At 38.8% G+C, this 27,277-nt stretch overlaps 1 protein-coding gene across 6 annotated transcripts in view; it reads left to right on the top strand.

Moving 5' to 3' along the window:
* The window catches only part of Arhgap26 (Rho GTPase activating protein 26), a 410,930-nt gene that overhangs the window by 232,552 nt on the left and 151,101 nt on the right, over positions 1–27,277 (top strand). For all 6 annotated transcript variants that reach the window (XM_003477293.4, XM_023560545.2, XM_003477294.4 and 3 more), the window contains exons 13-17: positions 3,071–3,136; positions 6,777–6,851; positions 21,361–21,448; positions 22,867–22,925; positions 24,390–24,495. In XM_003477293.4, the coding sequence (XP_003477341.1) occupies positions 3,071–3,136; positions 6,777–6,851; positions 21,361–21,448; positions 22,867–22,925; positions 24,390–24,495 (394 nt within the window). The remainder of the gene's footprint in view (positions 1–3,070; positions 3,137–6,776; positions 6,852–21,360; positions 21,449–22,866; positions 22,926–24,389; positions 24,496–27,277) is intronic.

Below are 27,277 nucleotides of genomic sequence, written 5' to 3' on the forward strand. Positions count from 1 at the left end.
CAGAACGAACGTTGACAAGGACATGGAGCAATTGGAACCTTCATGCATAGCTGGTGGGAGTATGAAGCAGTACCACAACTTCGGAAAACAATTTGGTAGTTCTTTCAGAAGTTAAACATAGAGTTATCCCATGACCCAGGAGTCCACTTATGGGTAAATACATAAGAGGAATCAATATATTTGTACAAAGACTTGTGCACTGTTATTTCTAGTATTAGTCTAATAGCCATAAGACAGAAACTCTCCAAATGCCTATTACCTAATAGATCAATGAAATGTGGTATATACATACAATGGAATATTATTAAGTCTTTCTTTTCGTTTTTAGTTTTTAGTAGTACACGTTTACTTTACATGAAGATTACAATCCTCATGGAGAGTTTCACATATCAATAACACATCTCAGTAACTTGTAACTCAGTAACACATCACATCTCTTTCTTCTCCTCTCCCTCCCCCCTCTCTCCATCCTTGGTCCCCTTCCCATTTGCAAAAGATCTGTTTTCCTACTTCCTTTATCTTTTTCTTTGGTCTTTATTTAAATTTTGAGTTTCTTATGTAAGAGCAAATAGGGGATATTTAAGCTAGGAGTATTATTTATTTCGCTTAACATTATGGTCTTAAGGTGCATCCATTTTCCTACTAATGCCTCCAGTTCATTCTTTATGGGAGAGTGGTACCCCATTGTGTACAAATACTACCTTTTCTTTATCCACTCATCTGTCAAAAGGGAATGAAGTAGTGTTGCTATTCAAGGTCAAGAAAAGACCTTAAAAACGTAGTAAGTGAGGGAAGTACATATTAAAGAGCATACATTCTATGATTTCATATATGTGAAGTATGTGGAATGAGCAAGTTCACAAAGAAGGAAAGGACATTCGTGGTTGCCAGCAGTGCGGGAAGGAAAAATGGGAAATGATTGTTAGTGTATGTGGTTTTGTGTTGCTTTGTTTGGATGGGGAACAAAATGTTCAGGAATTTATGAATAGCATAGCTTTATAAATGTAGGAGAAATGCCTGGACACTTCATGGTATGTGAATTATATCAATGAAACTGTTAATTTGAAACAAAAAATTCTTCCTTGCCTTCCAACAGGAATTTGGCACCTATGTTAAAACTTGTTACTGCTTTTGAAAAATATTTACTGCAGGGGTTAATTGAGTTTCATCTGGAAAAATTATCTCAGTCTGGCTTAATATTTCCTTTGAGAAAACTTGGTATACTGTATCACTATTTACAGAGTAAACACTGGTTCATGCTGAAAGAAACTAGGATTGAGTTAGTAGGCTCCTTACTGTGTTAGAGGAATTAAAAAGTTTGTATAGCAGGTAATTTCCAGGGAAAAAGAACATCAATTTCCTGTTTCTTTTTTGGTACTTATTATCCTAGAGGCTGAGTGTGTTTATAATGAGTATGACTGAGCACTAAGTATGCACAGAAGTACAGGAACTATTTCACTTTGGAAACAAAAGTTTGGGCCCATTAGCATTTCATTTTAGTTTGATTTTAAATATTCTTAGTCATTTAAAATTTTTAAAAAATCTTTGTTAGATCTGAGTTCACCCTTGTATACTAAAGGCTAGAGAACGATTTCATTTGGATAAATTCCAAGACGAGTTTAGATTCTGCTGAGTTCTCATGTGTAAGTGTGTTGCTTAGCCTGGATGATCACAAATCAGTTGTAAATTCTTAAGTTCCTACTCTATTCCGTTCCTTTTCATTCTGAGCAGTAAGCTGCAGAGCATCACCGCATAACACCCTGAGATCAAAGAAGAACCCATTCTTAAAGACTGCCACCTGCACTTTTTCTCTGGGGTTGAGTTTTGGTAGATTTGCAGCCTCTGTATTACTTTAAAACTGGTTCTCACTATGGAAAAAGTTGGTGATGTGGATCATTTACTTCCTGAGTGACTTTAGAGGGTTTGAAGCAGATGGAGAAGTTGGTCACTACCTGCTGATTTACCATGTGGAGGAGTGGCTTTGTGCCTTAGTGCTTTTTCCTCAAGTTGTTCTTGGCTTTAACTCTCTCTCTTTCTCTCTTTCTCTCTCTCTCTCCCCCACTCTCTGTCTCCCCCACTCTCACTCTCTCCCTCTCTCTCTCTCTCCCCCATCTCTCCCTCTCTCTTTCTCCCTCTTTCTCTCTCTCCCCCTTCTCTCTCTCTCCCTCTCTTTCTCCCTTTCTCTCTCTCCCCCTTCTCTCTCTCTCTCTCTCTCTCTCTCTCTCTGTCTCTCCCCCACTCTCTCTCTCCCCCACTCTCACTCTCTCCCTCTCTTTCTCTCTCTCCCCCTTCTCTCTCTGTCTCTCTCTCTCTCTCTGTCTCTCTCTCTCTCTCTGTCTCTCTCTCTCTCTCTCTCTCTCTCCCCTCTCCCTCCTGTTTTTGTTTTTGTTTTTGTTTTTTTAACCAGAGATCGAACTAGCACCCTCATACTTGCCAGGCAGGCCCTTATGCTGCTGAGCTAAATCCCTGGCCCCAAGTCTGTACATTTTAACCCTGAAAATTTGACCAACATATTAACTTTACCAAACCCCAGTTTTTTTCCTCTATATTACAGTGACGGCAAACTTTTTAGTGCTTTAACTTGACACAAACAGCCGGCTTCAGCACATGTGCCATAGGTTTGCCACTATAATATAGGGCTAGTGATGGTGTGTATTTTTATTTGAAGCATATACTCAGCATTTATAGATCACTTAAGTTTTGCATTTTGCAGCAGGCCACAATCAGTCCTGCCACTGTAGCTTAAAAGGCACCTATAGCTTTGTGATCAAGTTTCTTCGGTTATAAACTGCGGATAGTTGCAGGTTCCTATAACTTGGGGTTATTATGAGAACTAAATAGGATAATGCACATAAAACATGCAGTGCATACCTGGACATGTGGTATGTTATCAATCATTGCCAGCTATTTTGTAATAATTACTTGTTTACATTTTTGTTTTTATCGTTACCCTGGGAAGAACTAAAGACGTGACCGTATCATGTGATTGTCTCGCTATGGCTTGGTCAAGCGTTTCTCTGAGGTTGATTTACAAGACTGCAGTTTGACTGCCCTCTTGTTTCTCTTTCAGCTGCGCAGTTGGACAGCATTGGCTTCAGCATTATCAAGAAGTGCATCCATGCTGTGGAGACCAGAGGTAATGTGCTCTCCCAGGTGGCGTCGTGCTCGTGGCGGTCATGCCTCTGGGGAGGCGTCAGGCCCAGGACCTGCTGTTTCCCAACTTTCAGAGCCTCATTAACTCCCCTAGTGCCATTATCAGTTTATTCCATAGGCCACCTTGGTCCGAAGTAGGGATTCTTGAGATCTTTTGTGTCATTAATTTCCTTGGCTGATCAAAGAATATTTTGAATTTATACATATAAAATACGCAGGCTTATAGAAATTAGTCACTGAAATTCAACTATTAAAATACTTAAAAACATAGTTGTGACATAACAGTGTGCCAGTTTCTTTGTTACCAAGTTCTTTCATAAGACAGTGGTGGATCTAATAACTGGAAGCACTGATATTTCAAGCTGTCTGAAACAATTGTAGTATGTTTTGAAAATATCTGTGATTTCTGACCCTGTGGTGGGTACTGCTAATGCTACTGTGATTTGTTGCTAATGAAAGAAAATGTATCGTGTCAGTTGTAGGTTAGTGACAGTAAAGATGTAATTATTTTCCTATTTAATTCATAGGCCCCTGAATCTTCTGTTGTGAGTCATTTCTTAGCCAGTTACCCTAGATTGAGGAACCCTGTGCTAGGAGCTGGCCTGTAGGGGACCATTCACACAGAGGAATCAGGCCCCTGTAGCACACTGACCTTTCCACAGCCCACTGGCGCAGGATCCTGAGATTCGGAGGCCGCCTCACCCCTGAGGTCTGTCCTTAGGCACTGCCACCAAGGAGAGAGCGACAGAGTGGAGCTTAGCATGCACTGGTCTCGTATGTGCTGAGAAAAGCAGCTGACCATCTTTCTACTGGATCTGAATTGTATTCTTATCAGAGATATAAATGTTACTTATTATATAGTCTCTACATCTACCAGTCCTTTTAATTTGTTTGAAAGAAATTCTTTCTTTTAAACTCCATAACTTGTACCAGTAGAGAAATACAAAACTTTTTTTGAAAATAAAGGCTGTGAAGCTTGGCAAAGGAAGAAGAAAGATCTTTTTGAGCCTCTGCACCCATATATCACACCAGAAGATTTTCTTTTCAAAGTAATTTTTTTTTAATATGTGGAAGCATTTTTTGAAAAATGTTTGCTTATTTCTGTTGCATCTTCCTTCAGTAGAGTCAAAATAGCTTGGAAAAATACATAAAATAATACCTAGAGATCATACAGTAGAAGTAGGTAGGAATTGATCTTGAAGAAGTAAGTATGTAGGCTGGATTGAGCCAGAAGGATGTCTACACAACGGTGTGAGTGAAATGCAAAATGAAAAACTGACCATATGTCTCAAAACTTGGTTAAATCAACAGTGGTTCATCTATACCGTAAAAAAAAAAAACAACTATGAATCACTAAAGTCACAGTGGAAATTATCTTTTGACATTCAACATTTTCTTAATTATATACATTAAATGAGAAAATGTACTTACAAAAAGCTGCCTACTGTGATCTCATTGTAGGAGTGGCTGGGAGTGCAGTTGTGCAGCTTATTCCTGTATTATAGGTGATTCTCTCTGTCGGTTTTTACTATCTTTGATTTTTCTGTTTGTTTTAACTATGGTTTCTAAGCTTTTTTTAAGTTTGTATTGCTAAGGTAGCTTTCACCACGGGGTAAAAATGTTTTCATTTTAAAAGAAGACTGTGAGAAAGGAGCACACAGTTAATGAAGAGGGAAGACTATGAACGGAGGCAAACATGAATCCCATGCCCAGTGAAGTTCATTGATTTATCTGCAATGGACCACCTGTTTGTCTCTCAGTCTTTAGTAGCCAAACCAAGACCAGCATGTAAAACTGTTGACAGAACTTGTGATAAATGCAAACCTTTGTAGCTCAGGGCAATGTTTTCTGATACAAACTAGAAAATACGTGCAATACATAGTAGCAAAAGAGCATCACGCATGAATTCTTTCATAGCCTCTGCCCTTTGTCCCTTCCTCTCTCTAAAATAAGGGTGAAAATTATATATATTAGAACTTCTAAAAGAGTTTTCATTTAGCACAAAGAAGAAATAAGGATAGTATAAGTTAGTAAGGAGAGTATGAGATAGTATCATGTTAGTACAAATAGTTGAAGGCAGTGGTTATTTTTCTATTACAGTGTATTTATGGACACACATATCTGTAATAACTAGCAATGAGCAGACATCCCACACTCTCTAGGATTCATCAGTGATTGTCCAGCAGTGGGAGCTAGGATTGTGTAAAGTCCTCGGAAAGCGTAACCATAAAAGTAGTAACCGTAGACCTTCCAGTCCTTAAGGCCGATGACACGTTTTCCATTGTAAAGTCCTACCCTTCCAGACCACCTCTTTTTACCCACTAGTTCCTCTTCTGTATAAGTCTTGTTAAAAATAGCGGGCAATTAAGCCTTTCTTAAATTTCTTCAAAAATTCAGAAAAAGAGGCAATTTCAGACATCATCAATTATAATAAAGGAAACAGAGTAAGGAAATGCCTGGGAATGCTGGCTGTGGGGGCATTCCAGCCCGAAGAGGCGAAAACTGCATGCCAGAGAGAGTTTGGAAAAGAGTGAACCAGGTAGTAGAAGTAGCTAGAGCAGCGATAGCAAAACTTTTAGAGTTTTTAGTGATTAAAAAAGAAAAACCTGCTAGGGCATGTGTTCCGTATGTCTGCCACCACTGGGCTGGAGCACAGGCTGTGAGGTGGGGTTGGCCTGAGTGGAGTGAGTGGGTGGTGATGTCAGAGCGGTGTGGAGCTCGTGGGATCAGCCTTGTAGGCCTTCATGCGAGGTTCACTCACGTTCTGTGTGCAATGGAAATCTCTTGGGAGATTTTAAGAGAGGAAATGATATGAATTAATTTACACTTCGAGATGTTCACTGCAGAGAATGGGCGCCAGGGGAAGAAGATGTGAAGCAGCAGACCAGTACTTCAGAGGTGCTGGATACCTCGGGGCTGGGGCTAACAGGAGAGAAATCATTTCAGATTGTTGGTCTCAATTGTCCCTTTTGTAAATGGTACAGTGACGCTTTAATCTGTGCATTTAAATGACTAAAAGTGTAACTGTGGGTTAGTTTTTATTTCTTTGTTCAGATGTTTAAAAGTTAACTCTTTCTGGTCTAATCGCATAGGTCCTTGAATTCAATAAAGGTAGTCTCGTTTATTGAAGTATATTTACATTACAGATGAATATACTTTCTAATTTTTTGGCTAACATTCCTCAAAATTATAAATATCATTATTTTCATTTTATATGTAAAATAGATTATAAAAATATTTGTCTTTTCATTAGATGAATTTTTATCATGTCATCTTTAGCTTTTTAAAATTAAAAATTGGTTCAATATGACATCTTTAAAAGAATATACTTTTCATCTTTTAAAAGTCTTCAGATGGCATATTTGGCAAGAGAAGAGGGAAGTTTCTTCCCCCTGCGACGGCTGAGGGCCGAAGTGTGCAGCACATCCGTGAAATCCTAGACAGCTGTACCAAATCCCACTCCTTTGCTAAGAGCTGAGCTGAGTGACAGGGGACTTTAATTAGAGCAGCTTTTAGGAGGACTGAGAAAATGAAAAGAAAAAAATAAAAAGAGCATGTGGCTGTGTCTGGCTGACTTGTGTTCTGACATGCCTCTAATTAAATATCCTTGTTTCTCTTTTCAGGGATCAATGAACAAGGACTCTACCGAATTGTAGGGGTCAACTCCAGAGTGCAAAAGTTGCTGAGTGTTCTGATGGGTGAGTGTGGCGGCAATTCTGCCAGCCTGGTGTCTGGGGGAGCCCACTCTGAAAAGTTACCAGGTGCCCGTGTAGGCTTGGTATCTGGAAGGAATCAGAGGGTCCAAGAGCTAAGGCCCTGAATTCTGCTGCCCTGCTAGCCAGTCGCCGGACCACAGACTTTGCTGAGAAAGGTTCTGAGCAAGACTGCACAAGAGAAAAAGCAGCAGCCCTCAGGCACCACATCCTCTGTGTCCTTAGCCACAGGCCGGCCAAGTGGCACTTGGTCACTCATGGAACCACCAACACCAATCTGTGTTTAATAGGTCGTGAGGGGGCAGGTATTTGGTAACACACACCCAGTCCCAAAGCAGGGCATCATTCTGTCCTGTAGAGAATTTCAGAGAGCGTGTTGCTATTACTGAACTCCCAGATAAGATGGATTTATGCAGACAAACCTTCCAATTCTCTTTGCTTCTGGATTATCAACCTAGACCTAGTCACTTGAGCAGGAGAACTGCCTCTGCCAGTGGCTGATACAAATTTAAAACCGCTATCTCCGAATGTGTAGTATTTGAATAGAAAAACCCATGAGTGCGTGAGCAAATTTGCTTAGGCTGCAGATTTCCTGTATTTTTAGATATGCACACAGCCTGCCTCAGTGAGTCACATGGATCTAAATGGCAAGCAGATCAGATTTCACAGATCGGTGGCTGTTATTCATTTCCATGTAGCCCTGGCCACGCACTTGTAAAGTTGGAGTATCCACTCAGGGTTCTAGCTTTGTGTCCTGGGCAAGGATGGCTCGTTTGTCAGTTATTTATAAGGATTTTTGCCATCCCAGTTTCTGGAAATGGCTTTCATATGTGAAAAAGCCTCTTCTCTCATGTGGGCAAATGACTGTTGTCTTCATTTGTTTCAAGAGGGCTGCTCACCCTTTGTGGGCAAAACCCTATGATACCACTAGATACAGGGAAATCTGTTTAAACCTGTGACCGTGGGTGGTTTAGCACTGAGTGTCTGTTTTTAAGTTCAGACTTGGAATATGCTATAGCTTTTTAAATTAAACTTTATATTTTGAGATAATTGAAGATCATATACAATTGTAAGAAATGATGAAGAGTGGTCCTTTGGGGCTAGGGATTTATTAGCTCAGTGGCATAAGCGCCTGCCTGGCAAGCATGAGATCGTGAATTCAATCCCCGGTACCAGCACCTTTGTCCCCCATTTCCCAGTTCCCTCCAGTGATAGCATCTTGAATAACCATTTCAGTATGAAAGCTAGGATACTGACATAGGCGCATCAAGATGCAGCACATTTCCATCGTCATAAGGATCCCTTGCAAGGTCCTTTTATCGCTACACTCACCAGCTTCCCTCCGACTTTGCACCCCGTCCCTAAGCCTGACAACCACTAATCTGATGCTTCTCTAATGTTGTCGTTTCAAGATTGTTATATAAATGGAAGCATGTAAGTCTTTGGGATTGGCTTTCCGCATCAGTCAGCATAATTCTCTCAAGATGTCTTCAACCTATTTCACTTAACAATAATTTGTTTTACTGCTAAGTAAAAAACTTACTTAGCAAAAAGTTTTCTTCTACTGTACGGAAGTACCAAAGTTTGTTTTTATTTCCTCACAGGTTTCTGTGTGAACATATGTGAAAATATAGTAGTCACCTTTTTATCATTGTGATAGAATACTTGGAAAAGTCGACTTGAAACACAAAAGATTTATTTTGATTGGCAGTTTCAGTCGGCGGGCTGGTTGCATTGCTGTGAGCTTGAGGTGAAGCAGAGCATAGCAGAAGGGCAGGGCAGAGCCGTCTGCCTCATGATGGCCAGGAAGCAGAAGAAAAGAGCCAGGTACCGGATACAGTCCCAGGGTCCTACTGCACGAGCCACTCCCTAATCACCTGTGCTGTGCTGCTGCGACCTGTCAGTGGATCTCTCTGTTGATGAGATTAGCATCCTCATGAGCGAATCATTTCTCCTCAGCACCCTCCCTAAACATTGCTGGATTCGGAACCAGGCCTTCAACACAGTGGGTTTTGGGAGATAGACCTTAACAACATACATTTGTTCTTGTAGGATAAATGCCCAACATACAATTCCTGGGTCATTTGATGACATGGCAAAGTTTTAGAAATTCTGGTGTCAAGAAGAATTAAAAAGTCTGGTAGGTCAGTGATGTAGCCTAATGATAGCGTGCTTGCCTGTTATATACAAGCCTCTGGGTTCATTCCCAGTACTGCAAAAAAGAAAAGGTGTACATGCAGTTGAAGTTGGGGATATAGCTTAATGCTAGCACACTTGGCTAGCACATTCCTAAGGCCCTGGGTTCCATTCTCACCACTAAAAACATCCAAAACGAAGACTAATAGGTTGTCAGCCCTCTTTTATTTCTGGCCAGAGTTTCAAACACTCATGGGGTATCTGCTCTGGAACAGGTTGTCAGGTGCTAGAGATTAAGCTTTACAAAGTGCTCGTGCTTTCTGCAGAGTTCTGCTAGGGTGAGATGTGCATGCATCTGAAAGCTGTGGTGTAAAAATATGTTAGCATGTAAGAAGAAATGGGTCTGGAAGATTGACTAAAAGAGAAAGTGAAAGAATAAATCAGATTCAGAGCGTATTATTAGCAGCTGGCATGGGGAAGAAATCAGAGTATGTAGTGGCTGTAGCAGAAGATATGAGTTCTTTGATGATTATTATTTTAATATTTGAAGAATTAGTTGACGCTGGGAAAGGAGAATTAAAGCTGAAAAATTTAAGGTGGGCTTTTGTTGAATAACTTGAATAGTGTTCTAAGAAGCTGGGTTTTGTTTTGTCTTGTTTTGTTTTCCTGAAGGAAGTAAGTAAGATGTTGGGGGTACGTGCAGGGTTAGTCCCTGGAACCCTGTGGACTGAGCGAGTTTATTGCTGGAATGGTGATGGAGGAGCCATTCTCCTGAAATAATAGCTACTGATGGAAAAGAAGGACATTTAACACAGGTGTGTCAGCATCAGAGTCCAGCTTCAGGAGGATAACCTAGCAGCAATGTGGAGCAGGTGTTATGTATTTGGCACACAAAGACATGGAGGAAGAAGACTTGTGGTGAATTAGGCAGAAAAACCTTATCAAGGGCTTAGCCAAATAGTCTAAGGTCAGGAAAAAGCACCGGTTCAAAATGACTATCGAGAAAGAATCAACAAGACTTTGTAACTAGCCAAATGTGAGGCAGCGGAAGGGGCAGAGAGATTTCAGAGATGATAGATGCTTATGTAAGGTGACGCTAGTGAAAAGAAATATGACATTTTAGACTACTTTGCTAATCTAAAAAAGAACCACCTCACTTCTGTTGTGCCGAGAAAAAGAGTGGTTTTGAAAGGAGCTTGTTTTTATCACTTTGCTTAGTAGCCCTCAAACAAGATATTTTTTCCTCCTCAGTTTTTCTAGGATAGAGAAAATAATCTGAAAAATGTCATGAAAAAGTAATGCCTAGTGGCAGAAAGTCACAAGGCCAGCTCCCTCTGCCAGGAGATATTATAAATAGATTAGAATTCAAAATGAGATCCAACCAGAGTGCAAGACAGACTGTGAGTTTGGGACTGGTAGCTGAGATTCTCCCTACTCCTTAAGTCTGAGCGTTTGAAGATCTGTCTACTGTATTAGGCCGGAGCCCCACACCCAGGGGCTCCTTTCTCTTTCATGAATATCCTTATACCTTCATCAGCTGGTCTTAGTGTTGGTCTGGGCCACCCAAAAGTGTAAACTAAATGTGGGTGCTGTATTCTAAAACCTTTCCTTGAGATGGCTGGGCTCAATGTGAGCCTCTCATTCACTCTTCCTTTATTACATATCCTTCAAATGCCCTGTTATTTGATAGGCATTCTTCAAGAGTTGGTTCATCTGGCTGAGGCTCTCAAAAGTGAAATGCACATTTCGATTATTGAAAGTGTGGGTTAGCGTTAAAACCAGAGGCTGACTTTGATCATGAGTTTATTTTTGTCCTCTTTATACACTGGGAGACATAAGTTCGAACAAAAGTATGAGTCTGCGCTTTGAGACTATCTTTGTTTTGCTTACTAAGGTTCCTTAAGAAAGCCTTCTAGAATTCTTCATAGCAAACGCGGTGTCATAGTGCACTTCAGTCCAGTGTGGGACCAAGAGCTATCCTCGGGCTCTTCTGAGCAACAGGGGCCATTAGTCTTTGGGCGGTGATAAGGACCAGGAAGACCAAAATAGAATCCCTTCTCTCTGTGTATTGTTTCTTGCCCCTTGAATATTAGGTGAAGATTAGTATTTCCAAATTTTAGCCCATTTTTTTTTTTTGTATATGTCTCTCAGGTCAATTAATTAACTGTAAACATGCCTGTTCAGAGGATGTCTGCGTTTCTTCCTTTCGCACTTCTTATTTTCTTCTTTTCTTTTCTTTACTTTACTTTTCTTTTTCTCTTTCTTTTTTTGTCTTTCTTTCTTTTTTGTCTTTCTTTCTTTCTTTCTTTCTTTCTTTTTTTCTCTCCATTCTTTTCTCTCTCTCCCTCACTCCCTCTCTTCCTCCCTCCCTCCCTCCATCCCTCCCCGTCGGTCTCTGTCTCTTTCTCTTTCTCTCTTTGAGACAGGGTTTTGCTGTGCAGCTCAGGCTGGCTTTCGCTCACTTCGTAGCCCAGGCTGGCCTTGAACTTGCAGTGATCCTCCTGCTTCAGCCTTCTGAGTGCTGGGATTACAGCCATGCATCACCACACCCAGTAATTTCATATATTTTAAATAATTATTTTTTCTGATTAAAAGTTTCAAGGTCATTGAAGAAAATGTACAGAAATATGAAAAGTAGAAAAAAGAAAATAAGAATTTCAAACTAGAGATAAACTTTTTATTTTTATCATAGTGAATCAGATCATTCTGCTGTATTTTTTAAATGTAATATTGTATAGTCTAAGATCGTAGCATGATAAATATCACACATTATTTACTGCACTCACAAAATTAGGCTCACACTGCATATAAGGGATATCAAAATATGTGGTATATGTTTAAATAAAAATGAGTTGCAGTAAAAGACACATTGCCATTAATGTCCTTCAGAATACTCCCCCTCACTGAACACACTCATCGCAACCTTTTTGCTACATTTTGAAGCAGATGTGAAAGTCCTCTTAATACGTGTCATCGTAAGTGTGGTGAATGCTGCTGCTCAGTGCCATTCAGTGGAAAGGCAGGCTGGTAAAAATGCCTCATATACTGTGTGTGTAAGGAAATCATCCGTTTTAAACTACGTAGGAAAACAGGTATGCTACAGTGATATATTAATAAAGCCTTATGAAAAGCCTGTAACATACAAGGTATGATAGAAAAATATGATTAATATTTAGAGTTGTATACATTTATTTCAGTAAAAGACACACTGCCATTAATTCCCGTCAAAGTAGTCTCTCTTGCTTCAAACACACTCAAATCATCGTTCGTGTCCCTTGAGTTCATGTCTGTAGTTGCACTGGTATGGCTGCCCGACTGTTCTGAATCAGTTCAAAATGTTTGCCTTTCATGGTCACTTTGACTTTGAGAAACAGCCAAAAGTTGCATAGTGCTAGATCTAGTGAATACGGTAGATGAGGACACACTATAAGTTTTATATGTGATAGATATTGCCATAGATCCTTGATTGGTGAGGGGTAATCAAAAATATGGTGAATGTCTAAATTAATTTCTTACACTAAAAGAGACATTGCCATTAATTCCCTTCAAAATTGTCAAATACCCTTCTTTCAAGCACTTTACCTCATCATACTTGGCAATGTCTTTTGTATAATACAATTTTTAAAAAGATTTAAACATTCACTGTCTTTTGAGTGCTCCTTGTAGAATTGTGCTTTTAATCAGCCCCTATTCTTGGATACATAGGCTTTATCATTCTACAAAGTACTCACACAACATATTTGTGGGGCAGGATAGCAGAGGTTAATAGCGTGCATTTTGGAGTTAGACAATTGCAATTCCACTGTTTATTCATTTAATCTTGCACAAATGATTTAAATCAATCTAGTCTTACATTTCCTTGTGTGTAAAAATAGTCCCTACCCCAAAACAGTGTGAGGATGAAATGAAAAGCTGCGTGTGGGTTGCACGGCTAGAGCCTCCACATGTTAAGTAATAAATTCACTCTCATAATTTTTTTATTTATATGTATATATATCTATTTACTTCCTTAGGATTTATTTTTAGATGCTAGATCAATATATGCATTCAAGGCTCTTCATTGGTAGTTCCATGTTTGCTGTCAGCAAAGTCTAAGAGTGTCCTGTACCTTACAACCTGGCCTTGCTCTTGTATTTCTTATTGCATATAAATTTTATGCATTTGAAAATATATTTCCTGTTTTATTTAACTTTGTATTCCTGTAATTTTGGATGAAATTGAAGATTTTCAAATATTATTGCCTATTTACACTTCTCTCGTGACGTGCCTGCTTATATTCTCAGGCTGGTTTTCTGTTCTCATCTTTCGGTTACAAGTCCTTTTTTGATCTGAAAGCCATATTAATAGTATTTCTTACACAGATTATTATTTGTCTTGAACTATTTTATGATACCTTTGTTTTTGTCTTTTGTTTTTTTTTAAATTTTTCTGAAGAGCAGTCTTTGATCTTTTACAAGATGAAATATGTTTTAAAGCATCCTCTCCTTTCCAAGATTTTAAAAATCTTTTACCTAAAATCCATTGGAAAATAATCATCCAAATGAAAATTACCCTTTTCCTCAGATATATATACACAATTGACCAGTAGCACTATAGTAAATCTTTCCATTTTCCATTACTTCCAAGTATTATCTATCATATAATCCTTCATTTTTTATTAGTACGTGTTTGCAGTACATGTTTCCATTCCTTATGTGGAGTTGGTACATGTACATAGCATGACTTAATTCTTTTTTCATTCCTTTTCCCTCTATCTCTTAATCCCCTTCTCATTTTAGAAAGATCTATCCCCTTAGCTCCTGTTAATTTTTATTTTGCTCTTTAGTTATAATTCAGGTTTCTCATGTAAGAGAGAAATGCAGTATTTTAACATGTATGTATGATTTATTTCACTTAACATTGCGGTCTCAATCCTTTGTCCCACCTATCCATTTTTTAATACCCCTGGAAGGAATTACAGGCATATTTTTCTAAAGGGAAATAAATTCCTTTTAGAAAGCACATGATATTTGAGCCAGGCGCAGTGGTACACAGCACTGAGCACTTGGGAGGATAGGGCAGGAGGATCATTGTAAGTTCGAGACCAGCTTGAGCTACGAAGTTAAGCTCAAGGCCAAGCTGAACTGCATAGCAAGACCCTGTCTCAAAAGACAAAAAAAAAAAGACACGATATTCATATTTTACCTTTTTAATGTTTTTCCTGATTCTGTGCATTCTTCCAAAAATTCTTAAATTTTTTCCCAAAATACATATTCAGTCATTTAAATTTCTGGTGCATTGATTATTGCCTCATCAGCATCATCATTTCTGTTTATAATTTCTAGTTGAATATTCAGTATCTTTACTAACTTAATCACAATCTTTTTATTTTTACCTTTCAGCTGTCACCTTTATTATTTTAGTCTGTTTCTTATTTTAGTTGGATGGCTTATTTCACAAAATCTGTATTTTGTGAATTTTATTTTTATTATAGAGTTGTACTTTCTGAATTACTTTTCAGACTGCTCTGTGTATTTGTTCTGTGTATTTTTATGATAACAAATGTTGTGTAGACTTTTTTATATTCTGTATAATCAAACCTGAACTCAGAATTTATAAATCTTTGCTGTTAAACTCGCTCTGGATAGATCCTTCTTGTTCCCTTAATCCTATTTAGAATCATCCTCTTACATGAATTTGGAGGGCTGTTGCTGTGAGTCTGACCAATTTTCTTACATTTGTAAATCTTTCATTTAGAAAGGACTGATGCTCCTAAATCGATGTATTTTGGTTCTACTGTTTGTTTGTGGTCCTGGCAAAAGTGTGTATTGCTGTTAATCTGAACCTATGATTGTTCTTCTGTCACTCTTGTAGGTACTTGAGTGTTCACTTCTGAATTCACTTGCTTTGATACAGGGGATACTCCATTGCTGTTCCCCAGTCTGAATTTACTGCCTGCCTTGTAATTTCAGGGCTTCAGTAGCTGCTTTTGAAAGCACTGACCCTGAAGTGTGTATGTGCTGAGGAATAGGGAGAGAGGGGGAGTGCAGCGTGACCTTCTTCCCCAGGGTGGCCTGGGCTATGCTTGAGAGTGGACAAAGGCTTCTCACCTAACACTCGCTCCTTTAATAGTCTCTCCTCGGGCCTTCATCTGGTTGTTGCCTGGTGTTCATTTTTCTGGTGACAGGGGAATGTTGACTAAAGTGCCTAATTTTCTGTGCTGTTAAAACTGTATGTCTTTATTTCCTTGTGGTGGTGAAGGAATCCAAATTCAGTATTGCTATTTTTTTTATGTTGGTAACTTTTCCCTTTTTACAATATTTAAAGCCAAGTTAGTGGTATAGAGAACATAGGCATTAAATAGCAGTGCTTAGAATCACCAAATTACAGCAGCATGCCTGATCCTCCTCTCTGCAGCCATGTGCTGCCCTAAACCTGGGATGTCTGCATTTCTTTTTTTCCCCTGTGCCACTCATTTCCCATAGCTTTTCACAGAGTGCCGTACATAAAAGCAATCATGGACTTCTTTCTGCCAAGATCCAAAGATAATAGACATTCTTTTATGATGACTTCTGAGATGTAAAGTTAAGTACAGCAAGGAGTGGAAACAACCCCAGATTTTGAAATCTGTAGCCAAATAGAAACAGGAAGCCAGCAATAACTATCAGTTTTTACCCATCAGTAAAAACAGCAGACATAAGATGACAGAATCAGGAGATAAGAAGGATTGGTCAGTCAGAGAGCCTGGGAGGTGGCTACCCATCACAATCCTAAATTCCAGAGAAGAGAAAGAACCACACCTGCCTTTCTGCTTCAGCCACGTCTCCAACTTTATGTAGGTAAGCTCTCTTAAGAAGAAGCCTCCAGACAATGAGGTTTTGGATATCAAAACAGAAGGATTCTTAAGAACTATACAGGAGGAATAACTAAAGTTTTTAAGATGTGTGACTTTAATATCAGAAAATATTTCTGGTAAACAAATTTGCTTCTCAACTTGCAAAATATTAAGTCTGATCTTAAAAGAATTACATATGGTATAAATGAAATTTCATCTACACTGAGAGTAGTAGATTTAATATAAGATGTAATGGAAATGGAAACTATGAATAGCTGGGGAAGGTTTTGAGCAAAAGACAGTTTACAGAAAACAACAGCTTGTAGATGCAGGAAAGTAAGATGGTATGATATTTCCTAAAGATAAACATAAATTATGAGAATATATATATAGAATAGTATATAGTCATTTAATCTTTGATGAAAGTGTCAGATAATTCACTGAAGGACAATCTTTTAAACAAATGGTATTGATACAATTGAATATCGTATGGAGAAGTGAAATTTATTATCTGATACTGTGCACAAAAATTAACTTGAATGACACTTCTAAATATAAGAAACAGTAGTACAAAATTTCTAGAAGAAATCAGGAGAAAATCTTTGTGACCTTCATTTAGATAATATTTTTTAGAACACAAAAGCAGAAACAATGAATGAAAAATATAATCAATTAACCTCATTCAAATTAAAAACTTTTCCTCTTGAGGTATTGTTAGAAAAGATGAGCTACAGATCAAAATAAAATACTGTATTTGTAAAACAGATATATGATAAGTTATTTGTATCCAGAACATATTTTAAAGACCCCTACAATTCAGTAACACAACCAACCCAATTTTTAAAATAAAGGTTTGATAAAACAATTCACTAAAGGAAATAGGCAAATGGCCAAAAAGTACTTGAGGAGATGACCAACATCATCAGTCATTAAGAAGATAAAAGTTTGAAAAAAAGGGATATATGACTATACACCTGCTGGAGTAGCTAAACCTAAAAAGGCCATCTACATCATGTGTTTGTGAAGGTGTAAAGCTCTAGCTGAAAGTGAGAGCTCTAGCATGTGGTAGTAGAAATGCAAAATGGCCCAAACATTTTAGAAGACAATTTGGAAGTTTCCTCTAATGTCAAATATACTTACCATATTACCTACTGCTAAGTATTTTTGCTTAGTCCCAATCATAGCTATAGTATTTACCCAAGAGATGAAAATGTAGTCCATGCAAAGCCTGTGTTCAAATATTTACAGTAGCTTTTAACAGCCACAGTTGGAAACAACCCAGATGTCCATCAACCAGTGAATGGATAAACAAATTATGGCATATCCATAACATTGAATACTACTCAGTAATAAAAGGATTACACTGCTGCTACATGTAAGAACGTGGGTAGATTTCAAAAGTATTATGTTAGGTGAAAATGGTTGCCAGGGGTGGAGGTGGAAGGAGACAGCTGAGTAAAATGTAATACAAGGGAATTTGGGGTGCTGAACTACCGTGATACTAGTCGTAGTTGCTTGACTATACATATTTATCAAAAATCATGGAACTGTACACTTGTAAAGGAATAAGTATAACTTAATGACCTTCACTTTAAAAACACACCCACATACACGAGAGGATTTTGAATCTCCTTTCTCATTGAAAATGCAAATTAAAGCAGTAAGAAAACTTTCTTCAACTCTTCAAATTTGCTTATATCTGCACATTACCATCAAGGATATAGGAAAGAATAACTTGCACTTAAGCATCAAAGCAACGCTTGAGCAGTATCTTTCAAAATAAAAAAGGGCCCAAATTTTTGATGAAATTTCATTTTGGGGGTTTTTTATTTTATATTTAAGACACATGCAAATAAATAGTAATTATATCATTGTTTATTAGAGCAAAAACTGGGTAGCAATCTTAATTTCCATTGAAAGGAGGTTTCAAATTAACTGTAATACATTTACACAATAAAGTACTGCAAAGCAGATATGTTTATGTGCCAGAATGGACCAGTTTCAAAAGGCGTCAAATGAAAATTATGATGCGGGGGCTGGGGATTTAGCTCAGCGGCATAAGCGCCTGCCTTGTGAGCAGGCAGTCGTGAGTTCGATCCCTGGTACCGATAAAAATGAAAAAGACCAAAAAAAAAAAAAAGAAAATTATGATGCACAGAATGACATGTAGTGTGCTCCCACTTGTGGATTTATTTTCTTTCAGTCCTAGAGACTGAATGAGGACCCTTGCACATGCTAGGATAGTTGTATTTTTTCAAAAAGTATGTGTATTCATTTGTGTGCATAGACTGTTAGACTAACAGTGCACACACACACGTACAAACATACCCTGGTATTAGTAATTTCCTGCACCACAGAAAAGGCTTATCCTTTTATTTATTTTTAATTGAACTTTTTTTTACTGTGTGTATATTAATCTTCTCAGTTAAAGAGAAAAGTATTTCACCTGCATACTTTGTAATAGATCAGTAAGAAATTTAGGAGTACACAGAGCTCTGAATGTCCTTCATTGTCTGTCAGCAGTGCAACAGTGGACTGCAGAGTTCTCGGCTCTGTCAGGTGCGATCTCCCTACGACGACCTCCCCTTGTAAGCACTGCTTTCTGCCTCCTAGTTTTCTTAGTGTCTCTTATTTTTCTGAATTCATGTGGTAAATGGTGGGAGAGGAGATAGACTCAGTTCACTTTATCTGGTTGGTGCCTTGTTGTACACTGGACTGCTCCTCTAAATTGTGTTCCTTTTTTAAAAACTAAGATCTAGAATGGTTGAGGGAAAAAGTGAGAAATGTGCTGAGTTCTGCAGGAAAGTGGGGCTGACACCTCAGCTACACACTGAGTGAGATGCCACCAGGCAGCTCTGCAAGTCTAGGGAGCATCAGGAGGGCAGTACTGAAATTGGCAGCACCCTTGGGAAATGGGGTAGCTTGGGAGGCTGTATTCAATTTAGTTTAGATATTAAATGAATTAAAATAAACGTGTTCAAGTTATGAGCTTTGTCTCATCAGTGCTATAAAAAGCCCTTTAGCCGAACTGTAACTCGACTCTCCTCCCTGAAACGTTATGCAATATTCCTATGGTTACAGAGTAATAAGTAGAAGCTAATCATTAGTTTGCTAAATGTGGTTCATGGACTAGTTCACAATTCCCAGACCTGCCAACGGCTGCTGGTTTAGATCCATGTTCACTCTTCTTGGTTAGAAATTGGATTGTTCCTCAGAAAAATGTACAGTAATACTTGTCTTGGGTCCAGAAGCCTTGCAGTGTGGCAGCTCTCCATGGTTTTGGGGGAATAAGAAAGGAAAAAGGTCACACTAAACAAAATTTTTGGATACATATGCTTCTGCTGGAAGGAATTAGTCAGGTGACAAAGAAAGGAATTAAAACTGAAGAACTTTTATTTATAAGGAAAGTCATATTGTTTGGATTTCTAGAAAATTGCTATGATAGAAATCTACAGAATTTACTATTCTGCAGTTCCAGAAATAAAATCATGCTCTTTAAGATTCTCCCTTGTTTGTTTCATACGACAATAGAGATTTCAATATTGGCCCTAGGTCACCCGTAAACACCACACAAGTCCTCTGGCTTTAGAAGCAGGCATATTATGGAATGAGACTTTTTCTGCCTCCTGTACAAGGAAATGTGAAGGGGAAGTACCGAGAGTAGCAGGCAATACTGGATTTATGCCTGTACCTGGGAATTAAAGGTTAGGTCCTGGGCTGGGGAGTTAGCTCAGCGGCATAAGCACCTGCTTTGCAAGCAGGCGGTCGTGAGTTCGATCCCCAGTACCAGGAAAAAAAAAAAGGAAGAAAAAAACAAATAAAGGTTAAGTCCTTAAGCCACTCATGAGCATTTGGCCTCTTCCTGTTAGGGTAAAAGTGAATTTTCCCCCCAATAAATGGAAACGATGCTGTAGTCACCTGTGACTCATCCTTCCTTCACTGCAGGCAGTCGGCCTCAACGCAGAGCCTCTTCCTCTGTTAATGTCAGTTCTTACGGACTGTCCCAAAAGAGATATTCCAGTGATTACTGCTCTTTACTTGGTGTATCATTAGATACCTTTGAATTAGTAGAAACAGAGAAAGTTGACCAAAACTAGAAAAGGAGGGATTTCTTGGCTCACATGATTTAAAAGGCATAGTTAGATAGAAGGGCTGAAGCCGTGTCCTCAGGACACACTATCTCGGTTTCCCTGTCTCTGGCCTTGCTATTTGGACTCACTGTCTGGCTCTGCGTGGTGGCACCTTGTAGTTACATAAGCTTACAGGTGCAAGCCCAGCAAACACCACCTGCCTCCTGGAAAAGTCCTGGAGTTCCCTGTGGCTTACTGGCTAGACCTTGGGCCATCCCTGAACCAGCACAACAGAAAGTGGACGCCTCTGGGTGCTGTCCTTCATCTAAGTCCTAACTCCTGGAAGGGACAAGAAAAGGAGCGCTTTCCAACTGGAAGTGAGGCACTGCTCAGCAAGAACAGGAGATGGCGGCAACTCCTGGTCCTTAGCCAGTGTGAGGAGGCTGGATTCTGCCCTCGATGTAACGATGGACTCCCCTGCCCTTGCAACGGTTTGCGTGTGACCTGAGCCACCAACACAGCTGACAACAAGGGATTCTGCTCGTGGGGAAACAGTTCATACTCCGAAGCCACCAACTCTTATTCTATTCTTCCTGTGTGCTGCTCAGGAATACTACAAGAACTCCTCCTTTTACAGTACTGTTACTTGAATACACACATTTGTTTAAAACTCCACACAGGAGGAGACTAAAGAGGAAATTATAAGGAGCCAACATAACTAGGATTGTGCTTACTGCACATCTGATCTTAATGTAATTTTTAAAATATATACAAGCAATGGAATCAAGTCATGCACAGTTTAGAAAATATAAAAACCACAATTTTACCACTTTAACCCAACCATTATTGTAATTTTAGAGTATTTCCTTTCAGTCCTCGTTCATATGAGTTTCTCACAGAGTTTTATATCTTGTTTTTTTTTTTTTACTTAACATTACATAATACATTTTCCATATTTCTGGACAGCCATCAGTATGGCAACATAATATTCTATTAGGAAGACATACTGTAAATCATTTAACCATTCTTTTTTAAACAGGCATTTTAGGTTGTCTAATTTTGTGTTTTTTCCCACTATATTTATAAAGTGTCTGCAGAACATTCTAGAATTAATATCTTTTCTCATGCCTTATCTTACTTCCTGGGGAGAGATTGTGAGAAATGGGATTACTACTTCAGAGGATATAAACGTTTTTAAGACTCTTGATGATACATATTGCCAGATTGCTTTTCAAAACTGTTGGATTTATCTCTCCTGCCTGCAGCAATTTATGAGAAATCAGTTTCACTGCATTCTTCCAGCACTAGACATGTGGGCTTTTAAGTATTTTCTTAATATATTAGGCAAAAGTATGTGTTATTTTTGTTTTAATTTTCATATCTTAGTCACTAACAAGGTTGAATGCTTTTAGGTGCATTTGTTTATTGGCTGTGTTTATGCTCTGCTTTACGCATTGTCTTTTCTTTACCTTAGATCCCAAAACAGCTTCAGAGACGGAAACAGATATCTGTGCCGAATGGGAGATAAAGACCATCACGAGTGCTCTAAAGACCTACCTAAGGTAGGGACTTTCCATGTGCAGGGCAGGGTGCCAGCTAGTTATGCAGTCAGGAAGGCACAGTTTTATTTTCAACCTCCAAAGAGCTGTTGGGTGGGTGTTTGAAATGTAGAAACAGCTTCTGTGTGGGTGCATTTATTTCGGATGGTCAAACTGATTGTAAATCACCCATAGTGGAGGGTTGCTATTGTGGGATGGTGCCAAGAGTGATTTAGGAAGCTTTGCTCATAATGAGAGGTACTGAGGTAAATAGTCTGGAACAAATCTAAAATATGGTCTTCCCTGAATAATCTGTTAAGAAAACAAGAAATCACGTATCACATTCTGCTAAGAATACACGGTTCCATATCCTCAATATTTTGATAGTTTTGTGCTCTGTCTATATAGTATATTGCATTGGTCCTTAAAAGTGAGAACTTGGTAGCACTCTGACTCCTTCCACTTTGAAATATTTTACAGTATATCATATTACCTTACTGAAGAGACTACTTTCCTTGTATTCCTGTAAATGATGTTACTACTACCTCCTCCTCTATCTCTTGAGTTATTTTATTTTATTTTTTTTTTATTGGTACCAGGGATTGAACTCACAACTGCCTGCTTACAAGGCAGGCGCTTATGCTGCTGAGCTAAATCCCCAGCCCCTATCTCTTGAGTTATTGACTACTTCTTGTATCTCTATTTCATGAAAAGACTGAAAGATGGACTTGAAGGATGAATATTGTAGTTCACACTGAATTCAGGAGTAAGATGAAGTGCAAGGGTTAACCAAGAGATAAACTAGGGTACCCAATAAGAATAAAATCTAAGCCATGAATGATGTATAGTCTATTGAGTTTATTATTTGGATTATCAGAAAAACTCAGGTTTGTATTTAAATATGTTTATACTCAGCAGGTCACATTTGCTTGTATTGTGCTTACTGTTAGGGGTTCCAGCCTGGTGGCACCCTGGAGCAAAACTCCACTCTGGAATAAGATACCTCCAAAGTTTTTTCATAGTGTTTTCATCTGAACTGATAACAACAACGAGCTGATGAAAAGATGAGAGCATTTAAGCACAAGTAAATGCAAATGTGCAGTTAGTTGATTGTTTCTCAGACACATCCTAAAATGCTCTTGCCGATAGGTGAGTCACGGACTGAAAAGGAAATCTCCTGGTTTGTGCTAGACTTTTGCATTAGCACTTTTCTAGCTGTGACTGTGAAGTAAAGCTGTAGCCATTCCTTCCAAAAAGATAATGAAGATTTCAGGTGAAATCCCAGGCCCCGTTCAATCAGGAAACTAAATTGAGTTGCTTTTCTTTCTCTGTGATTTTGGCTGTGAGAAATGTAATCCTTTTTTGTAGCCTTTAGGCTGCTGTTTAGAGAAACTATGATTTTTTTATTATTGAGCTGAGTAGTCTGTATCTTTATATTCCAGAATGCTTCCAGGACCACTCATGATGTACCAGTTTCAAAGAAGTTTCATCAAAGCAGCAAGTAAGTCATCTTTTATTCCAGTTTTAAGAGGAAGAAAGTAGAATTTTCTATTTCAACCAACAGCTAGCATATCAAAATAAATATCCTCTAATTCATTGTAATGTGCACCTGAGTGCTCATATACATGCTTTGAATAATAGAAATGAAGTCAAATCAGAACTGCTAAGGGCCTTGCTATGACATCAAATTTGTAGAAGGAGATAGACACTAAAGAGGTCTTTTCTTTTCAAATTTGTCTTTCTAGATTTGATTATTGGAGTTCTAATTTGTTGGGTTATTCCCCATCCTTAGAGTGGCATTTTACAGAATGAAGCAAACATTGCACATTACCTAAATTGAGCATTGAAGTGTCTTCCTAATGCAATACCATGGATATAACTTTATAGTCCCCTTTCCATCTTGTCCTCCGTTTCTGATCATTCTTCAGTCATATTACCCAGGTCCCTAATAGCATGTTACTGGTATTAAAATATATAGATATTAGATGCAGGCTAGCCTAAGTATGCTGGTATCTGTATATGTAATATAGGCAGGTTATAAGGGCCATTTTGATTCTCTGTCAGATTTAAACCTGGCATGAATCCTCACAGTATTATTGTGTCGATAGCTTGTGCCTGTCCCTGGTTCCTTTCAGCCTTTAAGGTTTGTTTACCTTGCAATTACTACTGGCCTAATTTATTAGTACCTCATGTTCTGGTGACCTCATCTACTCATAGTTGTCCCCTTAAAATTGTTAGAAGAAAGCTGAGAGTGTAGATAGTGTTTATGCGATTTCTTTCTCAGAGAAATTCCAAACCCATAGCAACCATTCTCTAATTAAAACTCACATCAGTCCTATAAATAGATGCAATGCGTATCAGCAGTCTACTTTCCAGAGAAATGAAGCTGCTTACCCAAGTTTAACCAGAAGAATATGACAAGCCATGGTATTTGTTACAGGGGGCAGGGAGATTTAAATACCTTGTCTGCCATTGCTTTCTCTCTAGCATGCTACCGTCATGCATACCTTGGGAATAATGGGGATTTCCTTCAGTTTCTTTGATGTAATCCAGACGCATTATTTTGAAATTTGAGATCTTTGCAATGTTGTTGATGGAAGATTTGTTTATCACTTTCTGAGTGCATAAAGTTCCTCCCTTCTTTGAAATGAAGTTTGCCCTGTAGGGAGGCGGCTGCTCCTCTGAGTTTATTCCTGCTCTGGGTATGCACTTGAGTAGCCCCCACTCATCACATCATCATTTTGGTTTGAATATTTTGACAAACCCTGTTATTGAAAGCACCATTTAAAAGGGTTTAGCGATCTAGTAGTTGTACTGGTCGTGCAGTTCACACACAAGACAGGCTCATAAATCTTTGAGAAATCTTGGTTCCTTAGTATCCAAACTTTGATTTCCCTTGATTTTATCTTTAAAAGAAAGTTAACTGTGAAACTGAAAGAATATTACCTCCTTCCTTCACTCACAGAGCTGGAGAACCAGGAAACTCGGGTCTCTGAAATTCACAGCCTCGTTCATCGGCTCCCAGAGAAAAATCGGCAGATGTTACAGCTGCTTATGAACCACTTGGCAAAGTAGGTTTATAACTGATTGCTGGCCCTTTTCTCACCCCAGAAAGCCCTTATCTTAGCAGTAAAGCTGGTCTCAGTTCTGCTTATGTTTCCCTCTCCCACTATTGCATCAGGTATACTGGAGGCTTAGGAAAGAAATGTGTGAAATGTTAACTGAGTGGATAACAGCAGTAAATGCCAGATGGCTCTCACAGAAGAGGCTGGGGAAGTGCCCATGAGACCATGTTGCCACGCAGAGTTTGCAGAGAAATTCTGCTCTTGTCCTGATCAAGGGTAAACCAGAATGTGTCATCCACAATGCCAGGTCACCACATAAGAATTTTTAGGGCTTATATGTTCTTTTGATGATCCAAGGACATGGGAGAATATGTTGTGAGTTTACAGAACTTGGATTAGGAGTAAGAAGGCCTGGATTCTAGGGCTGATTATCTTCTGAGCAAGACACTTAACCACTTTTGAGCAACTCCCCTAAGCTTTCCATCCCTTAGTTTCTTAGTTGGCAAGTGTAAGTAGTAGAGTCTGTCTATAAAGTCACTGACTTTGAAGCCTTTGAAGAAATATGCAGAATAAAGGAATTATTTTTGGCAAGTGCTCACTTGTTCTCTGAGATAATCAAAGCATTCAGTGAGGGTCTGATTTTCCTGTTAGGAATGCTTACATTGTTGGAATGGTTTTGAGTTTTTTGTGTATTTACTGTTGGTGGACTCTTTTTGGAATGGCCTTCCCTTGCTGTGTCAGTCACTTCTGTATGTTATGTTCTAACCTTACATTAACTTTGATAGAATGTTCTTGATTGCAGACTGGAGCAAAAGAAAAGAATAATTATGTGGCACTTAACAGAAGTTTTCAAGCACAAAATTCTACCGAACTGATATTTTAAATTTGGCCCTTGCTACCACTTGGTTCATGCTGTTAAATCAGTGCTTTGGAATAAGTTGATATTCATCTGAGGGAGCTTATGATGCTTAGTTTTCATGTATCTGACAAGTGTTTTACACTGTCTTCTAGAAAGAAAGCTTGTCCGTATCCTATGGATTTGTACCCATATGGCTAGGTATGATGGTGCATGCCTGTAATCCCAGAACTCAGGAGAATGAGACAGAAGGATTACCCTGAGTTCCAGGCTGGTCTGGACTACATAGTGAGTTCAAGGTTCAAGCCCAGCCTAAACTACATAGCAAGACCCTATCTCAACACCCCCCCGCCCAATAAGATTTGCATCAGGGTGAAGAAATGAATGTAGTTTTTTTGTTTTTGTCTTTTTCTTCTTATTTCATATGGTATAGACCTGCTAAGGCATATGTTTGGGATGTCAATGAGAAGCTGCTAGGTAGAATTGAGGACTGTTCTGTTAATTGGTAGATTTTTTTCCTTGCCATGCTATATTAGAATTGCATGTCTAGAAAAAAGTACAGCAGAGAACATGTGAGTTTGTTGGGAGATTACCTCCATAATGAATTGTGATAAAATGTGGTTTAAGATAATGCGAACTGGGTTTTAAAAGGTAGTTCTACATGCTCTGAGATGACAGTTTAGCACCTTCCACAGAACCCAGAGTCAATAAAACTTGACTTGATCTTAGTTGCAAAATGTGGTACACTTGAAGAGCATACCCTAAAATGTGAAATTCTTGATACGTACTCCAGCCAACCATATGTGGGGATGCTTGTGACTGCGTTATGTCCTGCATCTGAAGGAGGCCTTGAGAGCTGCTGGGAGCAGTAGGAGAAGGGTTAGGAACAGAGCTGAAAGCAGTAGATCTTGTCAAACTGCAATTGGAGAGCTTATTTGGACTGAAAGAGACCAAGAGTGAATGGTGATCCTGCAGGACCAGTATTGATTGCCCTGAGAATTGTTGGAGGACTCTTTCATGAGGTAAGGAAGAAACGAAACTTGAAGGTGGCTCTTGAACAGTTGAGCCTATTCATCCCAATGGATGAGTGCTGGATGGTTTGTTTCTCTTTTATCCTCTCCCCAATTCCATTAAGTTCAGTCTAGTTTTATTCCTAACCTGGGGTGTTAGGCTACAACAGGTGCATGAGCATTGCAGTTACACTGTTGACTTTTTGCCTGCTAATCATTTCGTTGTTAAAGTTGTTTATTTCCTAGCATTTCTGGAGCACTATCTTAGTTTTGATACTTGAGAATGACTTTCTTTGGTCTTTCGGCATTTCTTTATTCATTTAATCATCAAAAAATCTACCCATAGACAAGCTCTCATGCCTTAGTGGTGGGTTGGTGACAGTGAGTGGTGGAAAGCAGAGGCTCTAGTTCTGAGTGTGCTGTTTTTGGTCTGCAGAGCTTCCAGATTTAAAATGTCCCTGAGGAGGGAAATGGGTGTAAGCGAGCACTGCTGAATCCAGTAAAGAGTATTTATCTAGTCTCAAAAAATTCTTTGGCACCCACAGGAGTTCTGAGATTCCACTGAAACCATATTCTCACTTAGAGTACTGTCCTTATTTTAAAATTCAGCTGTAAGGGAAAGTTAACTGGGGATAAGAGCTTTGTGTGATTCCAGTTTTCTCAGGTTCCAACTTGCCCTAGGATTTGCCTGAACTATTGTTCTTTTAGGCCAGTTGCTTATTGGTCAGCTTCCTTCCTAAGTTTTGGTTTCAGGACCTATTCTGCTGGAAAACCTGATGTTTACTTCTCTCATTACCCACTGTTTGCCTCACGCATCTCAGGCTTCTGGTTCAAAGTCAAATCATTCTGTATTGTGTATTTTTTTAAAGTACTCTTTTGAAAACTTTTCCAAAATTTATTTCCTTTAACTATTAAGGAAGAG

This window comes from Cavia porcellus, unplaced genomic scaffold (assembly GCF_034190915.1).
Source record: "Cavia porcellus strain 051 isolate PalLab524CR breed Dunkin Hartley unplaced genomic scaffold, mCavPor4.1 scaffold_21, whole genome shotgun sequence".
NCBI lineage: Eukaryota > Metazoa > Chordata > Mammalia > Rodentia > Caviidae > Cavia > Cavia porcellus.